The sequence below is a fragment of the Pempheris klunzingeri genome, chromosome 16, assembly GCF_042242105.1.
Source record: "Pempheris klunzingeri isolate RE-2024b chromosome 16, fPemKlu1.hap1, whole genome shotgun sequence".
Classification (NCBI taxonomy): Eukaryota; Metazoa; Chordata; class Actinopteri; order Acropomatiformes; family Pempheridae; genus Pempheris; species Pempheris klunzingeri.
Window position 1 is genome coordinate 3,916,000 of NC_092027.1, and position 22,182 is coordinate 3,938,181.

A 22,182-nucleotide genomic window follows, 5' to 3' on the forward strand; every position below is an offset into this window, starting at 1 on the left:
CGTTGTCGGCCCCTCGGTGCGACCACTGGGGCTGCGGCCACACAGGGCTAACGTCTGTCAGCTAGATAAGAGCCGAGGAAGAGAGCCTCAAGGCTGCGGCTTATCACACACACAGACCTGGAGGGAATACACAAACACACATACATACAAATACTCACAGGGTGGGGGAGAGTGAGGCCTTCCATGTAGAGAGATTTGAGGAGGGGGGAGGTTTATATCTCACTTCAATATCACCGGGTGCCCGACAGCGGTAACCTCAGCCTATTTCTCTATCTGTCTCACAGCAGGATGGCCGTCCAGTCAACAGATTACTGCCACTGGTGCGGGGCTCAGAAAGAAAGAAGGAAAGAAAGAAAGTTGTTTGTCTGTAACGTTTCCACCAGCACATATTTATTTTAGACTTGACCCGGGGCAGCTAGAGGAAGCGCTGGGGCGTCTGTACATTAATCGCGCAGTCATGGAAAAAGTCAGCCCATCTGCAGTTGTGTGACTTTTGGTGGTGGATGACGAGACTCATTTAATTCTGTGGAGCAACCGTGACCCCACAGGATGGTAGCCTAGTTGCATTATGGGTAAAATAACAGGTGTATTTTGGAGTGTCAGCAATTTCTTCGGGCAGCTTGGAGGACATTGCACTTGCAGCATTAAGTAACGCTTTGACTGTTTTCAGGTATTTGTTTTTGATACCTCAGCTCAATATTATACAGCAGAAGAACTACAGTTGAGACCTAATTATACAATATTAGAAATTGTGGACAGCAAACCTAACATTCAGTGTGCATTTAACATTTGATAATCACGCTGAGGGAAACTTCCATGGTCTGAATAGATCGTCAGTCTCTTGCTCCTGTTATTGTATCGTCATTTTCTCTTTAGTTTATGCTCAATGCAACGAGTTAATTCCCCGTGTGTGTAGGTTGTTGAAAAGCAGGAAGTCACAAACAGAAGGAAATAATTGGCAAATTACAGCACGTCAGTAAACAATTATTTCGCTACAGTTGTCAAAAAAAATACCATGTAACACAGAGGCTAATCAGCCCCAGATGCACGGCAGAGACGGCTCCGGCTCGGCAGGGTGTTAGTGTTTCTACAAATGGGTGGGAGTGGACTATCCCACATGCTAGCAATTAAAATGTAAGTGATGTTTGTTCTTATTTTCGGGAAGTATGCTCCTTCAATGCAAGTCTTTGAGTAATTACATAATGTGTATTCTAATTTTGAGTCCATGTACTAAACAAGAAGGAGAAGCTTCACCCCGGTAACAGCTGGAGGTTCTTCCTGTGAATCTGAATTCTGATGAGTGGTTGTCTGAAAACAATACACACCCTCACATCCACCCTGTTTCTCTGTTGTTATTGTCTAATGCCAAATCGTTATCATTCTGCTTTAACAAGATTAATGTGTTTGAAAGTGTATCTGTATCCAGGTTTGGCCTAAAGGGATGAACTTAGTGTTGTTCTGTGTGTTTGGCTGTTCTCTAACATGATCTACAGTGCTTTGTCCAGAGATGCAGTTGTTCAATGTAGCGCAAGACAACACAGCAGGGGAAGATTAGTAGACGTGTGTGTTAGGCAGCAGGGTGGCCAGGTGGTGGGAGAGAAGGTCTCATTATTGAAAGGCCAACAGTTCAGTCCTACCATCAGCCTGTACCAGCCGCCGAGTGGCCTGCTCCAAACCCTCCCTCAGTCTCTCCAGCGTCAGTTCTGAACCACTAAAATGTCAAATGTGAATCTCAAGGCTAAATCCCACCGCGCGTCTCAGCAGCGTCCCAGCAGCAGCATCGGCGCTCCACTGCGCTAAAGACGCCACTTCTGTTTTCAACGCTGCACAGAGTAGATGAGGCGAGCAGGAAGTTAGACAAACAAACTCTAGAGAATCCAGTAAGTTTTCAAAATAAAAGCCCCCTTGCAGACTTTCAAACGTATATTCCACCACCACCTCAATATTACTTTATAATCAGTCTCACCAGAGCAGATATTAAGTGGGAGGAGGGGTTTTTAACCCCATGTTCGACGAGAGGTTTGTCTTGGATGTGGAAAAATACTCTCACTTTGACTTTAGCTGCTGTAGACAAAGTATGAAACATAGCTTGTTGAGACGCATCAGAAGCACAAAAATCACAGGAAAATGACCAAATCAAATAAAAAAGTCTACTAATCAGTCATGCAAAACGCTCCGTGTCTGAAATGCCTCTGAAACGCTCCCGATGAATTTTACAACCACGCTGAGGACGGAACAAAACCGGACCACAGCCGGTGGGACAGAGTCAGAGTTTTTCCAATGAAAATTCACTACAGACTGTTTGGCTGTTACACAGAATGTGCAGTTTGTTGGTTTGTTGACCATTTTGTCTCAAATGCACTCCAGATACAGTGTCATTACCAGCTTTGTACTTAGACAGCGAAAAATGGTGCAGCTGTATGTAAATAGAAGAATGTAAAAAAGACCGTTAAAGGTCTATTCCAAAGAATTTCGTCATTTGAGTAAAACTATAATTAAAGGAATGCAAATTGAAGTAGACTGAAGTAAATGGGTATTTGGGGAAATTCCCTGTTGTGTGTGTACATAAATGACACCTAATTAGGATTAGGCCTATAATTACCTTAAAATACAAAATACTTCCAAGGAGCATAATAGCTGTAAATTTGGAAAAGTGGCTGTGTGGTACAGGAACAAATTAGCAGAATGAACAGAGGGGATTAGGCCTTTGATTAAGTGAAAATGAACAAAAATCGAGTTCAAGAGGTGAAAATGGAGGAAGAAGGAGGGTGCTGGCTCCACAGAATAAAGTCTGGTTATTTCTACCAAGTCTCACTGCTAGATTATTTTCTGGGAAGCGAGCCAAAAGTTAGCGTTATATTCTCAGCCGGCGGCTGTCCCTTTTTTGTCCTTCAAGACAGTCTCAGTACCAAAGACAAAGCATCAACATGTGACGAACAGAAGGCTCCTTTCCCAAGCAGACACAGGAACAACACCTCCTCTATTGTAGAACTTACAGGTGGTTGCTCAAAACTCAAAACTGTCTTTTAGACTCAAAGAGGAGGCAGGTAAACCTTCCACCTGGTAAGACCAAGTAAAGGTCTAGATTTGTAGTAAGATGAATCTAACATCTTTTTATATAAGACACGTTAATATTGCTGTTCCCCCCCATGTAATTTGTTCCAGTTGTTGTACAAGAAATAGGAAATATCTTCCTCATGTCAGCCGACGTAAAGAAGTTAGGTTTGCATTATCTCACATTTTTTCTCTCTTTGTTAGACTGAATTGATATCCCTGGATCTTGCTGGCAGAGTTAATGAGCCATTTTGACGCTCAGAGTGAGACAATGATAAGACCTTACAGTGTTTCAGTCTGAGCGCTGTAGTGACAGCAGCTTCATCAGTCACTTCCATCCTTGTCCTCATGTTTGACTACAGTGATGTCATTTCAAAGTCGCGCCAAATGGTCACCTGCTGTGAATCCCAGCTCAAAAACGTACCAAACTGGTCTGTGGTGTATTTCACTTCCCATCAACCAAACCTGGCCTGTATTTTGAAATGTATCCATCTTGTCGAAAGGGGATGCATTATTGATAATCAGCCAGCAGAGTTGGAGTAGGAGCATGGGGATTTAGGGGTTTGAGTGTTTCATGGTACATAGTCTAAATATTTTAAACACAGGTACTTCTTTCTCTGCGTTCCTTGCCTAAATATTTTACGTTTGGGGCCCGTGCGGGTTGATGCAGTCAAGATTTCAAGACTTTCCCTGTTACTGCTGCAGTCAGAAGAGAAGGGTGAGCTCATTGATGGAGCTGAGCTGAGCCAAGGCACTGCTGGTTTCAGTCAGGGAGAGGCAGCGTGTGGGTGACCCATGATTGCACAAACAAGCACGCGCTTACACATCGTCTTCTCATGTACTGTATCCACCTCCTCTGGGCTTCTTTCCAGTTCTTCGCTTCTTTCCTTTCGGTAGTTGCGGTTTTCTGAATCTGCCATCCAAGTCCGAGCTACTTCAGCTGTCTGGCTCCAGGCAGGAGTGCACGTAAGACTTCACTACACACATACAGGAGGAGGATATAGTGCACATTATATACATCAGATGCAGTCTGTGCGCTCTGTACATACATCTGTGGTTTCATTATGTGATACAAATGCACATCCTGCATTTTACATGCACAAACAGACACTACTCTTATGTCTTACATTTGCTTCTGCACACAGACGTATTGGTTGAAAATAAATATATGCGCATTCACCATTGGACTATTGCACTGGTTCATTCCTCGCTGAACTCATAGGGTCAGATGTTAGTTGTGTTACTTGCAGTTTAAGCAAGGCGAGGGAGAGGCCCGTGATTACCTCTGTGCTGCTGTTACTGCTCAGACTCTTCTGTTTTTTCGCCTTTTTTTTTTTTTTAAATGCACTTCATTCCCACACACAGGTACAGACACACAGACACACAAGTACACAGTCGCAAATACACACAGACACTTGCACAAGAACTTACATAAGCAGAGAGAGTGCACACACACACACGGTCTTGAACTCCATAGAGAAAAACACATGCACACACACACACACACACACAAACAAACACAAAACATCCGATTTGTGTCGAGGGCTTAGTCACATTTCTCATTTCTCTCAGTGTTGCAACTGCGAGCTATTCCCTGCTGGTCTGACACATCCAAAGACCTCAATATACCGCCCAATCTCGCTCTATATTTGTGCATCAGTGTGTTTATTTGTGTGTGTGTGTGTGTGTGTGTGTGTGTGCATGTGTATAATAATGGGCCAGTCAGAGCTGAGTCTAATCCTGCAGACCAGTGCGTTGTCTTTCAATTAGCCAGCAGGGCTTGTTCAGGGCCAGCCGGGGTCAGACTGCTATCACAACTCTTGCTAATCCACTATGGACAGATCAATGCAGAGTGAGGGAGAGGGGGAGGAGGGCTGGAAGGTTAGGATGGGGGGAGAGAAGGAGGGGTGTAAGGTTGCATGTTTGAGGGAGACAGAGAGCAAAGGTTAGAAATGTGAAAGGCCTTTAGGCAGGTAAGAAAAAACATGGAGCAGAGGATGAAGGCAAGTTCGACAGGACAGAGGGAAGAGGGCATGAGACGACTGAAAGTCGACTGGTTCCAGACCTCTAAATTGCTGCCCACATCTCCAGTTTGTTCAGTGGTTTTTATAGCTCTGCTGTTCGTTGACACGAGTTTCCACTAGTTGGAGAAGCGTCCGTCCAATCAGAACTCAGTAGGTGAGATTCTGAACATGGACTTCCTGCCTTCTTGCTACAGTGATGGAAAGTAGTGGCAGAAAACGACGTAAATAAGATGGATTACTTGCTACAAATGTGGTCAAACGCATTTTAAAGCCAAATGAGGAATGTCCACCGCTCACGATTACGTGGGTTATGTACAAATTATAGTGCTTCACAGGTACAAGTACGAACAGTGAATGAGAACAGCCAGGAAGAATCGCTCACCTTAAGAGTGCACTCCAACTTCTCCTCCAGACACTTCAGTCAATAGTCCATGACAGTGAAGAACACTAGTACACGTATGAGTATACATATATTGAACATGCACGAATTAGTCTTGGTGTCATTGTGAAGAAACTCTTGTCACCACACATGATATGAGCTCGCGGTAAATCTGAGCTGGGAGGCATTATTGCTGCCCCGATGTTTGCTTTTCATTTCCGTGCTCCTGATCATATTCATGACCAGAGTACAAGGAGAGCAGAGGGGACGGAGAGGTGTGGAGAAAGGAGCAAAAAGAGCAATGGCTTCAGAGAGCGGCTTTAATCCCGTCCACACTGGGTTTGCTGTTTTCCTCCCCCACTGGCTCCCCCATCGTCCCTCACCCCTCTCTCTTTTTCACTGTTTTGAAAGGATGAAAGTGATCCATCTGAAATGAGCAAAGGCACGCAAGCACACACATTTCTCTCTCTCTTTCTCTTTCCCCCTCTACTCTCTTGGGCCCCTTTAACCCCCGACTCCCCTGCTCTCCCCCCTCCTTGTCTTTCACTCTCCTCTCTTCTCCTCTCTTTGCTTGGAAATGAGTCACCCGACCACAAACCGCCCCATTTAAGAGGGAGGGAGCTGTGGAGAAGAGGAGGGGGCGGGTGGAGGAGTGGTGTGTGACTTAGAGATGAAGATGGATTGAGTGAGAGTGGGCGAGAGGGATGGGAGAGAGAGAGAGAGAGAGAGAGAGAGAGAGAGGGGAGAGGGAGGCTGATGGCTGTTTTTCACTCAGCTGGTTTTGTTGATCAGTATCAACAGCCAAGGTCTGCATCCAATCAGCTCCCTGCATTCAGCCAAGCAGAATAAGACTAAAAATATATTTGACAGTGCACACACACACACACACACACACACACACACACACACACACACACACAGTCATATACTGCATGCACACACACACACACACACACACACACACACACACAGAGTCATATACTACACACACACACACACAAACGGCAGCAGCAATGCAAATTCAGTACATAATGCAGCACAGACAGGGTGTAGAAGTAAAAGGACTTACCAGGTTTTTGGATTATGACACATGAGTGTGCCTGCGCTCATACATTTGTGTGTGTGTGTGTGTGTGTGTGTGCACGTGGCCATGAATATTACTTAGAATCTGCACTGAATTAATGAAGCCACAGACATGTAGGTGTGAGACATCACACTAATTACAGCAGCAGTGCTGTAGCCTCGCCATCAATAATGTTCATTAAACTACTGAACCCTATAAAGTTGATGTGAAGTGTCTGTGTGTGTCTGTGTCTGTGTGTGTGTGTGTGTGTGTGTGTGTCTGTGTGTGTGTGTGTGTGTGTGTGTCTGTGTGTGTCTGTGTGTGTGTGTCTGTGTGTGTGTGGGAGAGTAAGCACCACAGTTGCATGATGGATTGCCAGAGATTTGCATTAAATGACTCTTTATGTGGACACGGCTGGCTGACAAAGGCTATTTTTTATCATCTCTGCTGGTTCAATATATAAAAAAATATACAAAAGATCCAAGTCCTGTTATGTCCGGTTATGCCAAGTCACAATTTGGCATTACTGAGATAATTTACAAATGTCAGGGTTGTTTCAGTCAATAAGGTAATTTGAGTCTCTCTAGATCAGTCAAACAGAACACACGTGGGTGGAACATTTTATTAAAACTGTGACATGTTTACTCTTTTAGCCCATTTGGTTTGGCTACATTGGTGAAAACATTGCCTTTAAAACTCCTGAATATTAGATTCTCTGCCCAAAGCCATGTGGTGCGTTTTGTTAAGAGAACATGATGTGTTCCAAACCCCAAACTCAAAGGTTGTAGCGTCTTTACACACTGATGTTGATATCTGGCACTGAGAATTTTGCAGTCTTGGATAGCTGAGTATTAATGAACTGACCCCATGGGGGAAACTGCAGCGTGGACCGATACTCAGCTGTTTCTTCATGTGTCCTCACAGAGAGCAGGAATTATGGCAAGGAACACAAACGTTACAGGAACTGGAGTCATTTCTTTTCCAGTAATACTCAAATTTGGCAGCGCGTTAGCTTCCCCAAACCGTCCAGTAAACAAGCTAGTCATGAGACTTGTGACTTTTTGTTTCCAAGCTGTGGCTCTCTTGTAATCATGCAGTGAGAAAATAAATGAACCATATAAAAAAAAAAAAAACAACAACCCTGTAACAACGAAAACTTGGCTTGCACTCGCAAAGAAACAGAATGGAGGGGTGATCACGTCCTGAGGCTGAGATCTGGAATCAGACCTCCTGTCTTTATAAACAGGGTCTGTCTCTGTAATCACAGGCCACCCTGCTGGCCCAGTGGGTATTAAGTGCTCATTTTCGAAATAGAAATCTGGGTTTGATTAAATCAGACTTACAAAACGCATGCACTACTTGACTGCAGTCTTCTACCTGTAATAAGATTTAAAGGCTAATTGTAAAGCTGTGCCTTGCAGACGGTTACAGCCAACATGACAGCGTTGTAAGACATCCTGTGATCCCGAGGCTCTTGACCCTCTTAAGCTCACAGTGATCACCATACACAAGACACACATTTCCAAAGTGTACCTAATTATCTCCTGCTTGAGGATGTCACCCAACCTCGTATAATCATGCAGGAGGAAAAATCAGATCACATGATCAGCTGACTTAAGGACAATTCTGTTATACCATGGCGTATGTGTGTGGTCTCAGGGGAAGTGTTACCGTCGCACTACTGGAAGTTGAAAACTATGCAGAAGGTTTTCAAGTCCTTTGATAAAGTAATTATCTCCTGATAAACCCCCATGAACTTCTTAATAGGTTTAACGGCTCGAAGGTCTTCAAACTCTTTCAACACAAATATCTGAATAGAGTTTCAATTCAAGCAAGAAAGTGAGAACCACTCTAAAAGGCCACTTTTATATTGAAGTTTAACCTTGTGTCATCATAAAAGTACAGCAGAAAAGTACCTGCTGATTAAGGAGCAGCTTTCAGTAAATGTAACCCCTGACTTGTTGCAAAGTTTGAACTGAACTTCATTATCTGGGAGTTTTCACAGAGTCTTTGAATACGATATGCAGCAAGTTGGCTCAGCTCATCATGAAATAACCGGTTAAAGTCTTCCTTCGGCCCGATCACTGTTGCTGGTCTCAGTTTGTGCATTGTAATGTACACCACAGGCAGTTAATATCAGGCTCTCAACTCATCTGACGGGTGTCAGTGGATGAACATGTACTCAAAATCAGTATCCGGTCCTGTTGCTTCCACTTTGTTCCATTGTGTTGCCTTGCAGTGTGTTTTTATGGCTGCATTTTACAGCTGTAAAATGTGCACTCAGTAAAACTCAGAAGCCTTATATTCATGTGGTGTTCAGACCTGTGTGTGTGTGTGTGTGTGTGTGTGTGTGTGTGTGTGTGTGTGTGTGTGTGTGTGTGTGTGTGTGTGTGTGTGTGTGTGTGTGTGTGTGTGTGTGTGTGTGTGTGTGTGTGTGTGTGTGTGTGTGTGTGTGTGTAAGAAAAAGAAATGGCCAGCACTCTGTGTGTTTGAGCTATTACACATGCATGCTGGTCCAAAGTGAGGGACTTTTGTATGTTTATGCTCTTGTGTGTGTGTGTGTGTACATGAGTGCACAAATGTGTGTGTGTGTGTGTGTACAGGCTGTAATTTTTGTGCATTTACACTTTAGACTGAAGGTAGTTATTAAGGTGAATGGAGCCAGGAGTGGGGGAAATCGCCTGTGGAGTGTGTGTGTTTTTGAGAGTAAGTGAGTCATTTATTGAGTGTTTGTATGAGCAGCTATGTGTGCAGCAGCTGGATGCTAAATGAGTGTGGTGCTCGAAGAGGAAGGTGGGGAGGCACTTGGGAAACCTCCTGAAGTTCATAACCCATGCAGGGGGCTACAGAAATGTGAAAAACTTAATTAGACTGTTTGTGTGTGTGCATGTGTGCTCAAGCGTGGGGTGCAACCCCCATACTGTGTCTTTTGTAAGTTTGAATGTGTGTTTTCTGCAGAAAGAAAGCAACACAGATGAGCTTTCAAGGTGAAACTGGGTAATGAGCTTGGAAAAGATGAATCCACCCATTTATCTCCATTTCCATCCATCTATCCATCATCTATCCATCCATTCCTTTATCCACACCCAGTACATCCACCCTCTTTCTCTCCCTCCCTTTCTCTCTCTCTGTCTCCTTCCCTTCTGTCTGTGCTCTTTAGTTTTCATCCCATCTGCTTGGTCTATGTCAGAAAGCATTCATTTAAAATCCTGAGAGTCTCAGAGGAGATAGCACAGCGAGACTCAATGGGCCACAAAAAAATGCCAAAAACAAGATGCTTTAAAAAGTCATTCTGACTTTTCCCCCTCTCTCTCCCTCTTTTTGTGTGGTTTACAGTTTAGTTTTTTCTATTTCTTTTTTTTTTTTTACCACACTCTGATTATTTCCTCGCTGATGAAAAGTGAGGGGAGAGAGCCGGAGATGAAAAGCACCGGCTAGAATCCGTGATGAAGACACAGAATTGAAGATGATTTAGGCAGGAAATTTCCTCCCTCACTGCGGCATCGAGGGGTTGCATGAGGAAATGATTGAGATCGTCATGGAAACACCGGTGGTTGGATGCAGGAAGGGAAGAATGTATAAGATTTAGGTTGTGGGGCAAATGAAGTGTGTGTGTGTGTGTGTGAAGATCAGGGATAATGAGGGCTAATTTAATAGACTTGCTGTGTGTGTGTCTGCATGTGTGCAAGTTTGTCTGTGTCATCAAGGGTAATTAAGCTGTGTGTGTGTGTGTGTGTGTGTGTGTGTGTGTGTGTGTGTGTGTGTGTGTGTGTGTGTGTGTGTGTGTGTGTGTGTGTGTGTGTGTGTGTGTGTGTGTGTGTGTGTGTGTGAGCGAGAGAGAGAGTTTGTGTGTGTGTGTGTGTGAGCGAGAGAGAGAGTTTGTGTGTGTGATATACAACTGCTGTGGCGTGATTGGAAATGTGACACAGATACACACAGATACACACTGAGGGCTTTTAGTGTGGCTAATAGACACTTTTGAGGTTTGTGTGTGTGTGTATGATTCTACTTATCTGTGCATGTGTGTGAATGGAGAGAAATTAAGAGCATTAATCATTTATACTGTGTGTGTGTGTGTGTGGATGTGAAGCTGTGAAGCTTCAGAGCATCTGTATGTAATGCTAGTGTGACTGATGGTGTTTGGATGCATGGGTGTGTGTGTGCAGAGGTTTCTGTGGGTGTCGGTACTGTACATAAAGAAGATGTAAGAGAAACTGCACACTGAACGTTTGTTCAGTATAATTCAACAATTAGTGCATAAAAATTAACTTAAAGCCCCATTAGATGTAACATCGTGACTTCCCTGTTTATTTCCCATCTAACGTTTTAGAACTATTCTGTACATCTGTTGTGTGATGTTAAAGGGATGTTAAAGGGAAGTTAAAACTATAACAACATAGTTAATATAACATGCCGTTCCATCCATCTATCCATCCATTTTCTCATGCTGCTAAATAAGGTATTCCTGAGGTTTCTAGCTCCTCCTGGGGGATCCCAGATGCACAAACATCCTCAACTGACTCCTTTCAATGCAAAGTTTGTGCTATAGTCATTTATTTGAGAGCGCAAATTTCTAATCCATTTACACAAGTGAAAAACAAATGCACTACCTACAGCTGCTGGGCTCCGTAGCAACGGGATTCTGAAAGGAAATATGCGTAGCTGCTTTTTTTCCCAAGAGTGAGATGAGAAGGTCTGTCCCCCTGTCATTTCTACAGAGGAAGCTGCCCAACATTCAAAAGCAACCAAGGTGTCAAACAATGCCTATAAACTCCAGGTCATACAAGCGAAAGGCCTGGTGACCTTAAGCGTTGTGCTTTTCTACATATTTGGTGATAGTAGCTTGGTGACGTTGTGACTGCTCACAGGGCTAGCAACATGTTTAGGCAAACAGTAGGAGGAAAACACCTGGACCAGGTACTTATTTTTAGGGTTCTGTGTCAGTATCTTGCTGTTAAACTGAAGGAAAATATAAATAGCTCTGTTTACCTGCTGAAATTGCTCCCACAGCCTGAATGGATTACAGCGACTGAGCACAGTCCACATGACTAGTATATAAAGACCTTAAATGGCCTTGATGTACTTTGCAATAGTCTGATTTAGAATAACATTACATGTTCCTGGAAAATGGCAAAGTCTATGTGCTTTGTCATTCATAAATGAATGCTAATGAAATTCAGTCAGATGCTGCATAAGTAGCTCCCTGTTCTGGATGCTACATCACACAAGTGCCTTTCCTGTGCACTATCATCTACTGGAAAATTTGAAGCATTATCATTTTTATTGAAGCATGTCCTTCAGCGGGCCCTCGTGTCTTTCATCATGTTTTGTTTGCACTTGTCAGCTCGAGATGCAATCACAAGTTTATTTCTCAAAGTCAAATCTCACATATAATTCTTAAAACTGCACCTTTTCAACGTCAGCAGTAAAACATTTAGCTTCAGCTTGTTATGTCAGTGAGGAGGTTACACTCGTATCCTCTTCCTGCTGTACAGCTGTGATTTCCAGTCTGAGTTGCCTCCGGTTCCTATTGACCCACTGTGATAACATTTAGCCTTGGCCTCACCGCCACTTGCATCTGCTAGTATTACGAGCCTGTGCCTCTCAGACATGCTGCTTATACATGAAGACAGGGGACAAAAATTCAGCCCTGGACTTTTCTCCAGGCCTGCCCACATAGTGGCCCTATTATTTTCTGGAAAATTCCACCCTTCACAGTAAGAACCACTCATAAAATCCAGCCTGCACTCTCAATTTGCATCAAAATAGATTCTACACACATTTAAACAAAATAATGACAAGGACATAGTAGGGCAGGAGTTTGCAACAAAAAAACAAAAGAACACTGGTAAGCTCCACTTCTCCCTCATCATTAGATAAACAGGGCAGCGCTGATGCCCAACGGGGCCCTTGGTAACATTCACAATTGGTTTTATATTACAAAACATAACAAGTTAGTTAGTTTAGTTTAAAACCCATGTAGGTTACTTTGACCCAAGAAGCAGCATGGAGTCGTTTGTTGGTTTTCTCAGACCGTTCATGGAAGCAGAGTTCTTCAGGAGGCCAAAATGAACTATAAAAACTGGGGAGGTTCTCCATCTTTGCCTGTTGCACAGGTTTAAATTTGACAAGAGACATGAGACAAAACTTGCATTAAGTGTAGAGGAGCCAGAGAAAAGGTCTTTTACACTCATGATGGGGTAACGGTGATGGGACTCTTCTGCATCTTGTTTGCCAAATGGAGAAAACAGTACTTGCGGAGGTTCTGAGTGGTGTTTTCTGTCTTCACGATTGTGAAGAATCAGAAGGGTCAGCAGGCTCACTAACTATAGCTGATGGCAGCGCTAACAAGCTAACAAGCTAACAAGCTGAAATAATAACTTATATTTAATATACATTTTTAGTAAGTACTGGCATTGTATGCATACCACCATCTTTATTTTTGTACTGGGCTTCTGTGCAACCTTACAAAGTAAAACTGGTAAATTTGGAGACTTGATGAATTTTCACGTGCAAAGCTTTCACAGCTGAAGTGAAAAAATGTTTGCCTTTGGAGTCTAATCATGTTCGCCTGCTTTACCTCACCAGACATTCTCTTTGTATTCATTGCCTCTGTAATCTTCAAATTGTTTGTCATGGAGGGCACTATGTTGTGAGACCAACAGGGTCAATCGATTGATATCCGTGTCTGTGACAGCATGAGAATTATGACATTGGCTGCTATTACAACGTTCGAGAAAATCAATTGATGGCATGAGCAAACGTCTTTTAAAGAATTCAATTGTTTGCCTTGTTTTAGCGACATCTGAAATTTGCAGAGATCGAACCAGCTGTGGAAACAAAATAAATTCGCACCAAGGATTGCAAAAGTTTTGGGTTTTGGTATGGATGTAATGGAGATTGATAGGTTTGAATTTCCAAATTGACGTGATTTAATCGCACAAATCGTTCACAGTTTGTCTGAAAGGCCCATAAGTGGAAGGTCTCTGTGGTTTTTCCTTTTCTAATTTGTCCTCAAGAATAAGGTGTTTTGATGTTAGGTGCATGTTCCTGGATACATTTTTATACGTGCTGTCCTTGACCAAAAGCTGCTTTAATGAGAATTCCCACTGTGGAGCTGTTACAGTCCCTGCCTCTGGCTTATTATATGACTGTCGAAGCAGCTCTCTGTGTTTTTAGGACTGATTTCAGTCCCGTGCTTGAAGAGAGGAAGGAGAGAGGTGGTGAAGGAGATCAACAAAAGATTATTTAGATTCCACTATTTTCATACCCCTCTCGTTTCTCTCTCCGTTTCTGTCTCACTCCACCCCTCTAACTCTTTCCACCTTGCCTCCTCACATCCCAAATCTTCTCATTTAGATTATCCCTACCGCAGTGAATGTAACTGAGTAGAAATGGATAGTTTTCATTGCTCTCTCTCTTTCTCTGTTTCTCTCTCTCCCTCTCTCTCTTTCTCACCCCTCCTCCCTCCCCTAATCTCTTCCATGTACATGACACTAATACAGAGACTGATATAAGCTCCCCTGCCTCTCTCTATGACATTTATCACCGTGCTTCTTAATGCAGGCAGGCTGCCGCTGTTGATGAGAAATAAGGATGACAAGCATGGCCTATTTTCTTGCTAACGATAGTCTCTCTGCCTTTTTCTTTTTTCCACTTTTTTGGGGAAAATATGTTCGCAGGAAAGTGTTTTCTAACGCATCTCATTGGGCGGCTGACAAGGATTTGACACTGATGTTGATCATGCATCTGGCACATTTTTGTCAGAGCTAATCCAGGATCCATTAGTGTTTTAGATTGTAATAAGTGATGCCAGAGAGCCTTGTATCTGATAAAAGATGTTCTGTTTTTCTACTGTACATAGTTGTATTTTTAGCGTTTTCAATAACCATTAGATAACATATGGTGTCATGGTGAATTCATGTGCCATCACATGCTCTCACTGACCTACATGAGGAACCCGCTTACTGTATTTTACCCAATGTGCTCATTTGAAAACGGACAGTAGCAAAAACTGAAATCTGTGTCAGAGCTATACTTGTCCTGATGGCGTATTAAAAATGTCCCACCTCAAACTAACCAGTCAAGAAATAAACGTATCTTAAATATTTAGGCATTTTGGAAAATACACTAATTTGCTTTATTCCCAAGAGTAAGAGACAATAAATTGAGAAGAACAAGATCAATGTTATGTCTGTACATACAGGCAGCAATGTGCTGTAACTATTTCCTTTCCTCTCATTATTGGCAAGAAAGGGGAGCATAGCATATTTCCTAAAATACCAAACTATTCCTTCAGGTTTTTTCTCTGACTGAAGAAGCAGACCCCGTGTCAATGCAAACCAATTGAGGGGCCAGTACACTGCAAACTACTTTTTGCATGGTGAGATGGTTTCCTCCCAACCCTTTACTGACGTTGGATTAGAGCGGGCCAACCACTTCTGTGATTGATCAGCTGTGCTGAGAGGAGAAATGGCCAGAAGTCTAGAAATGCGTGCAGTTATCCCCATATTTAAACACCATCACGTCTCTCCCCTCTATGATTGATGGACGGCTTTTCCTCCTCCCAGTGTGGCCATTGAGATCAGGGATAAACACTTTTGATTTCCAATGTGGTCGTACGGACCATTTCTATTCTAATATGACAAGATCCTTGAACAATATCGTGACAGAAAATGCCCACACAATATCTCTAAAGGACATTTTAATCCCGGAGTTCTGACTGAAAGCCAGTCGGAGGCTTGCAGCCCTGTAGGTCCATCCCACTTTTCACTCAACAATCACAAACCTTGTTAATCTGCGCTTCTCGGAGAAGGATGCATTGAAGTTACGTTTCGAGTTGCTGCAGTCTGATCATTTATGCTCTTTTTTTTTTTATATAAAATGAGAAGATTATAAATGTAGATGATAGTGTTTTCCATATGGATCAGCTGACTAGTCTGTCTCACTTATTTATGAGACATTGCTTTGGTTTTGTTTGGCCTCACTGTGCAGCTCTCTGATGTTCTTGTATCCTGTTATGTAATATTATTATTATTACTATGGACATATCATGTTTTTCTGAATCTTCTATGCTGGCTAAGTTCGGAATTAGACGGCATAATTGTTTGGGAAGCAGCTAATTAGGCCTGATTTTTATGTCTTTAATGTTATATAACTATTTCCACCTTCATTTGAGAGTTTACTTTTACTGGAGAAAGAATTTAGTTAAGAGTTGTATTGAAGTTTGGCCAGAACGACTTACCAGGACACACAGTGTTCACACTTTATTGACAGCAGCTGATTTTGGCTGTATTCATCACGTTGACCTCATTAACACAAAAACAAGGCAAAAGTTCCTTTAATATCAATCATCCTGCAGTTTTGGACACTGAGAGAAAATTGGAGAGAAAATAATATTCCTGTTTGTGGCACAAGATTTATTGAAAAATGAACATGCCAGCTCTAATGAGCCTCTGTACGAGCCTTGTTCTTTATAGCCTTTACAGAATAATAGATTTTTAAGCACTTGATTAGCAAAAAAGCAGCAACCACCAAAGACCTCCCACAAAAGGCCATCATTCAGCTCTCTCTCAGTCCGGCGCATTATAAATGCCTCTAATGCTTAAGATATAAATGACACAATAAATATAAATAACATTTTGGCCCACACGTTGGGTTTCCATGCCAGTCTGTAAGTTTGCAGAGAGAGAAAACTAGGACAGGCAAAGTTGGATTCGTCATCCTTAATGCCTTCTGTCACTTCAATTGGATATCACCAGGCACTGTCCCCTAATTTAGACATCATATCCTGTCCCAAGAGCCCCGCCTCATTCACCCAACCCGTCTGTCTCACCCTGGCATAACCCTCCTGCATCCCCACATGAGACCAGAGTATGAGAATGTCTGAAACCAACTGAGACCTCTCCTCTTAGCTCCCCTGCTATCCACTACCAAAAAAATCCCCCAAGTTTTCCATCCTTTTGCTGAATTCCTTTCCTCTGTCATCTCCTCTCTTTTTTCTCCCAGACCCTCAGAATGAACAATTTGTATGAATCACAGGCTCTCAATCCAACCTCACTTATAGTGACATCCTCCCACTGGTTTTGTTAGCATAACTCATACTCTCCAGTGCCATACAGGTCATTATTTTAAGTTCAACGACATTTTATTGAAAGAGAAAAGAAAATCATTCCCCCACTGGTGCTGCCCTGGCATGTAACCCCACACAGTGCTCATTTCAGCCAAGCTCAGATTGTTTGATTGGCATTCACTGCTGTGTTTGCCAGGAGTGCTGGCAGAACCTTGCTGTTATTTGCATAAAACAGGAAGGGGTTCAGATTTCCCTGCTGTTCTGCGTTCTGCTGCCCTTGCTGCACCCCAAATAAAAATCAGCATGCAATTCACAGACAAAAAAACATTAGCTGGCCTTGTGCAGTTCTGCACTATAGGCTGAACATTTCTCCTTGCCTAGTTTGACACTCTCTTTTCTTCTCTTTTTAACCCAGCGTGAATCCACTTGTACAAATCCTACACTATCTGAGCCATACCTCTTTTCTGTCTCATATTCCTGCAGAGAATCCTCTTAAAAATGTACTGGCATGAGTCTTGCTACACAGTGTGAACCTTTTACCTTTGTGTGCTGCTGATCAGTGAGATCTGGACTCAGTCCTGGGTTGACAGCAGGCTATCACTCTGCCCTGCGCTTTGACTAGCTGACCGATAAGAGAGGCATGGGGTGGAAGCAGTGGATGTAGACGACGGGAGGATGAGGAGGAAGGAAAGGAATGTAATTAAGAGGCTGGGAATGAAACTGAGGGTAAAAATGGGAGGGATCTGGGGAATGACTAACATTGTGGCACTATCCAGGCGTGACTGTGTGTTCATTTCCACTGAACCTCTTTAAATAACCCCTCTGCCTGTCTGTCCTGTGTCTCTGTCTCTGTGTCTTTCTGTGTGGCTCTGCTGGGCCGGTATCTCTAACCCATGATAAAAACAGCACAAGGCACAAACAAACTGCTTTCTGCTGCTGCTGTAAACCCATCTCTCATTTTTGTTTCAATCTTCAACTGAAACAAGAGTGGAGAGGCAAACTTGGCTCACACCAACATGAAGTATAGAACAAAGGACCGTTACAGTAGTAAAGGCTTTTCCCCTGCTGGCAAAGGGGTGCGGGGCAACAAAAACTGAAGTGCCAGCAGCTGGACAGACATGTGTATAGAGCAAAATGTCTCCAAAATGCAGCGCAACAAGCCGCTGGGAGAAAGTGAATGAGTCCCATTCAGCCTGATCCCAGCAATGACTGACTGCACCCATACCAAGGGATTACACTGAGAAGAACATTACTGCACACTTGTAAGAGGATTGTAGCACACGTAGAAGAAGACACTACTACTATCACTACAACACACTTACAATTCAAGAAGAACTGTGAATACCTCCTCCAAAACTGAGCAAGACTTCCTTAAAAACAGCCATCAATTCTTGCCCTTTTTTTCTTTTCCTCCACCCATTTTTCCATCCCTCCTTCCAACCCCTTCATTCCCTCTGCAGAGGCCTTGGAGGATCCGTCCAGTGCCGGCGTTGTGGCGGGCGCCGTGATCGGCTCCCTTCTGGCCCTTCTATTGGTTGTCGCACTTATTGGCGTTCTCCTGACCCGAAGTCGCCGGCAGCAGGGACGCGGTTACCCTAGCAGTGGGGACTCCATAGCGACTGGCAGCGGCGGCAGCAATGGCGGAGACTATGGCAACAAAGCCCGCCTGCTCTTCAGTGGAACTGGCAACAACAGCAGTAAGAACGGGACTGGAGCTAACAACAACGGGCCCATCTACACCTATAGGGAGGGCTGCGATGCCACGGGGACTCTAACGGAAAAGGCCAACGACTACCATCATCATCTTCACCACGCCTCAATCGGCAACCCCCCCTCCGCCCACGATATCCTCCTTAGTGGAGAGATTGACGACGCCGAGAGGAGGAAGTTCGACCTGGATGACAGCATGGAGGAAGAGGAGGAGCGATACGATAGGTTTGGAGGAGTCGGGGGTGGCGGGAACATGCTACCCCCAGCCTATCACGTCCGCAGAGGCCATGGCAGTGAAGAAGAAATGGACGTGTACCTCGATGACGACATGGAGTCTCAAAGAGACGGCTCTGTCATTTCCCGGACTGCCATTTATGTCTGAGGATGGAATAGAGGAAAGGAAAAGGTGAGGGCTGAAAACAGGGAAAGAAGATGTGGTGGAGAGAGATGGGAGTTCAAGCCAGCCCGCTTTCGCCACGAAATAAATCAGCATCGCTTCCATCACCTAACCGTACCTGCTTAACGTCCAACCTGATTACTGAGATGCCATCAGTTATATCCTTTCTGCTCGACACCGACTGTATAATTTTATAAAAAAAAAGAGGATTAAAAGAAAAATAACAAAAAGCAAACAGAAAATCGAAAGGAAGTTGTTGTGAAGCTGATGAAGCAAAACTTGTGATGGCAGTAGTGCACTGTGGCTGAATATGTGACTGTGTGTAAGATTTCATTCAGTGTCAGCCAAATATAACAAAATGGAAAAAAAAAAAAATACTGCAAACAAAAACCACAGCAACTCTGATGCGTCGTCGCTTATTGCTGCATTCTTGTTTCTTCAGCTTTGCAAGTATGTGATTGTGTTGTTTGTATTTTATACTTTAACCGAAATCATAATCTGCAAAGCAGGGAGCACGATAACCACTATTCCAAAATCAGCACAATTCAACGGTTCAAAAAAACGCCTTCCAAGAGTACAGAAAAAAACCCTTCATCAACGGGATGAACGCTATATACAACTGTCCAAACAGCTTTCGTGGATGTTGCCACCGCGCTGCAGACGCCGGCTCTTCTGACACGCCTGAGGCTTCACTTGAATTGTTTTAAAACTTGAAAAGCCAAACTTGTCGACCTGGCGATGATGATGATGGAGTTTCTGTTCATCCCAGTGATGACTTTTTTTGGGCTTGCAGTGACACGGGGTTCCCGTCCCACCCTGTGGCACCACCCATTTTTTCTGATGGGTGCAGCTGAAGCGAGGGCCACTAAACTGCATAACAGAACAGACTTAACAGTGTGTGCTAATGTGTGGCTGGCTGTGGTATTAATGATGTGCATCATCTATATATTGGGAGTCGTCTCACTATAGCACAGTTGTTGTTATTGTTGTTGTAGATGTTGTTGCTGTTGTCGTTGTTACTGTTGTGTAATGGTGTTGATCTCGCTAAAGAAAAGACGCACCAGGGGCCTTGGGGGTTTCACATTTTACCACATTGGGTCGGTAATGACTCATTTAATGGGTAAAAAAGATGGGCTTTTCTTCATTTCCAACTCTATTTTTTCCGCTTTAAGTCTCTTCTCACTTTCTCTGGATTTCCTCTTTCTTTATTTCCCATTTCTCTCCCTTTCTCTGTCTGTGTTCTACATGCATCCTGCACCATTTATATGTTTCCCTGATGCTCTGTCCCACACACATTACGTCTCTCTCTCTCTCATTCTGCTCTTTCTTTATTTACATAATGGGCGGCTTAGACGAGTGCCGCAATGACTGTGTGCAGGGAGAAGGGGATAACTCGTATTTATATTCCTATCTGGGTCGCATTCAACGAGGCAAAATATTCACCGGCTTTGTAGGAGGCTGCTGTATTTCATGTATTCATTTTCCATGTCCCGCAGAATGTTCTTAGGCTATGTACCGGATTATTCCATGTTCTGTATTCTGATTGGACAGAAAGACATGGTCTAAGACACATTTTAGGATGTGAAGAGAGGATGTGAAAGCAGGCTAAATAAAACTCCAAACTCCCAAACCTTTGTTTCTTGAACCCTGCAAAACTACAAGTGACACTGCAGTTTTTCTGAAACGAAACTGACACATCTGCTGACAAGGTAGGATTGTTTGTCTCTAACGAAACTAACTAAACATTACGATAATGGTTCAAGGGAGTTCACTGAACATGCAAAACTGCTTTGGAAAAAGTTGCTATTTTTAATTTCGATGATTTGGAGTGTATTTTATCAAATTACAGTACTTTTTAGAATGGGTAGTTGTTTTTTTTGCAGCACATTTGCTAATGCATAACAAGGGTTGAGAGCTGAAACGTAGCTCTTATGTTTATGGAACACATTTGCCTTATTGAGTCCCATTTTTCCTACTCATTGTTTTCAGAGCACCAAATGGGCAGTTTTTTAATTAACTGTTGAATTATATCACCTGTTTCTTTTATGTTTGGATGGTTGTGAGTTGACACAGGGAGGCTCTGTGAGAGGGTAAATCTCTGACTCACAGGAAAACCTTCTAGGACATGTAAAGAGAGCCTGGCCACAGTTCAAGAGAAACAAACTTGACTGATGCTGCATGCTTTCAGCAGCCGAACTGAGTGGATCCTTCGCTTTTCTCTGGGTCACATCACAACCATATACTTACTTACTGTAGACATGCTGTGTTTGATTGAGCAACATTGTGCAGTTGAGGATACTGTGAGTAAAGTCAAAGAGAAAATAGTTTGGTATACTGTGTATTTACAGTGTTGCATAATTTAAGTCAATTTCACGATATTTGTGTTTTTGGAGTGTTGTTAATGCAACACAAGTAATATTTATGAGAAAGGATCTTAAAAAGGGAAAATCTTTTAAGGAAGGTGGTGATCTTCAACCCTGAAAAGGTCGGTGCATTTCCGAGTGGGTAAACATGCTTGTTCACTGCACCAAGTCTTGTCCCATTTCATCTTATTGTGTCTCATAACAATGTAAGACAATATTGTGATAATTAAGACGTTATTACCCCAAATGAATAATAACAACTCTTCTGTGGCTTTAAGATCTGAACACAGACTTGGCCTTAAATTGAAAGCTGAGATATTTCAAATTTGAACTTCAAAACCACACTTGGCTGATTTTGTTGTGTTTAGGACGTCGGTTTTTAGCTCTACTTCCCCCCGTGAGCAGGTCCCTTGTTGTTGATTGTTGTTGAACATTATACACTGTGCAGTCTGTGATTCTGTAAATGAGACAGTTATATCTGCTATGTTACAATACATTTCAGTGAAGACATTCCATAACATCGCACAGTGTTTGGACAGGTTGCCAATTAATCTCAAAGTAACAGCCATACTGTATCTTATGTTGCCACACGTGTCACATGTAGTAGGACTTGTTTATTGTATCACTGCAGTACAGTTTGGATTAAAGTATTGAAATGTGTTTTAAACTCCGTAGGGTGCATGCATGCTCCAAGATCCTGACGTTTAAACTCTGGAGAACAAAGTTTCATCATTTAGATAAAAATACATGGTGTAAAGTATTCGGTTTACAATTTGAACCTGCAATTTAAAGATAGTCACAATGATTTATGTTACGTTTGGACCCTTTCCTGTATCTCCCAAATGGAAAATATATTCTTATTAGAGTTAAAAATGTTAATGATTCTCACCCTAAAAATAAAATCCCTGACTTTTTTGAGGCACTCATTTTCATCTCTCTCAAGCACATTTACCCTCTATTTGGCCGTTGTATGCCTCAGCACTTCTTTTCTCCGGGGGTTTCTTGCAGCATAATAATTCGAAACAGTCGACTGTGATCACAACTTTGGCGCCTAATTAGTCCCAGAGTCTTGTAGCGTGCATGTACCCCTAGTAAGAAAATTCCTCATCAGTCATAACTT

General features: G+C 42.9%; 2 protein-coding genes across 2 annotated transcripts in view; both read left to right on the forward strand.

Annotated features, from left to right (window-relative positions):
• pvrl2l (PVR cell adhesion molecule related 2 like) overlaps positions 1-22,182 on the forward strand; it is a 253,353-nt gene that overhangs the window by 135,176 nt on the left and 95,995 nt on the right. The gene's annotated exons all lie outside the window — the stretch shown is intronic.
• LOC139215721 (uncharacterized) lies at positions 17,738-18,991 on the forward strand. The gene is made up of 2 exons (XM_070846766.1): positions 17,738-17,765; positions 18,053-18,991. Exons 1-2 carry the CDS (start codon positions 17,738-17,740, stop codon positions 18,682-18,684), a joined length of 660 nt encoding a protein of 219 aa, XP_070702867.1. The 3' UTR covers positions 18,685-18,991.

What these genes read in the sequence shown, in the direction of transcription:
- LOC139215721 (XM_070846766.1), top strand. Translation starts at nt 17,738, where the DNA reads ATGCAGCGCAACAAGCCGCTGGGAGAAA. An exon ending in CAACAAGCCGCTGGGAGAAA is followed by an intron (nt 17,766 to 18,052) that starts GTGAATGAGTCC and finishes TTCCCTCTGCAG; the next exon opens with AGGCCTTGGAGGATCCGTCC.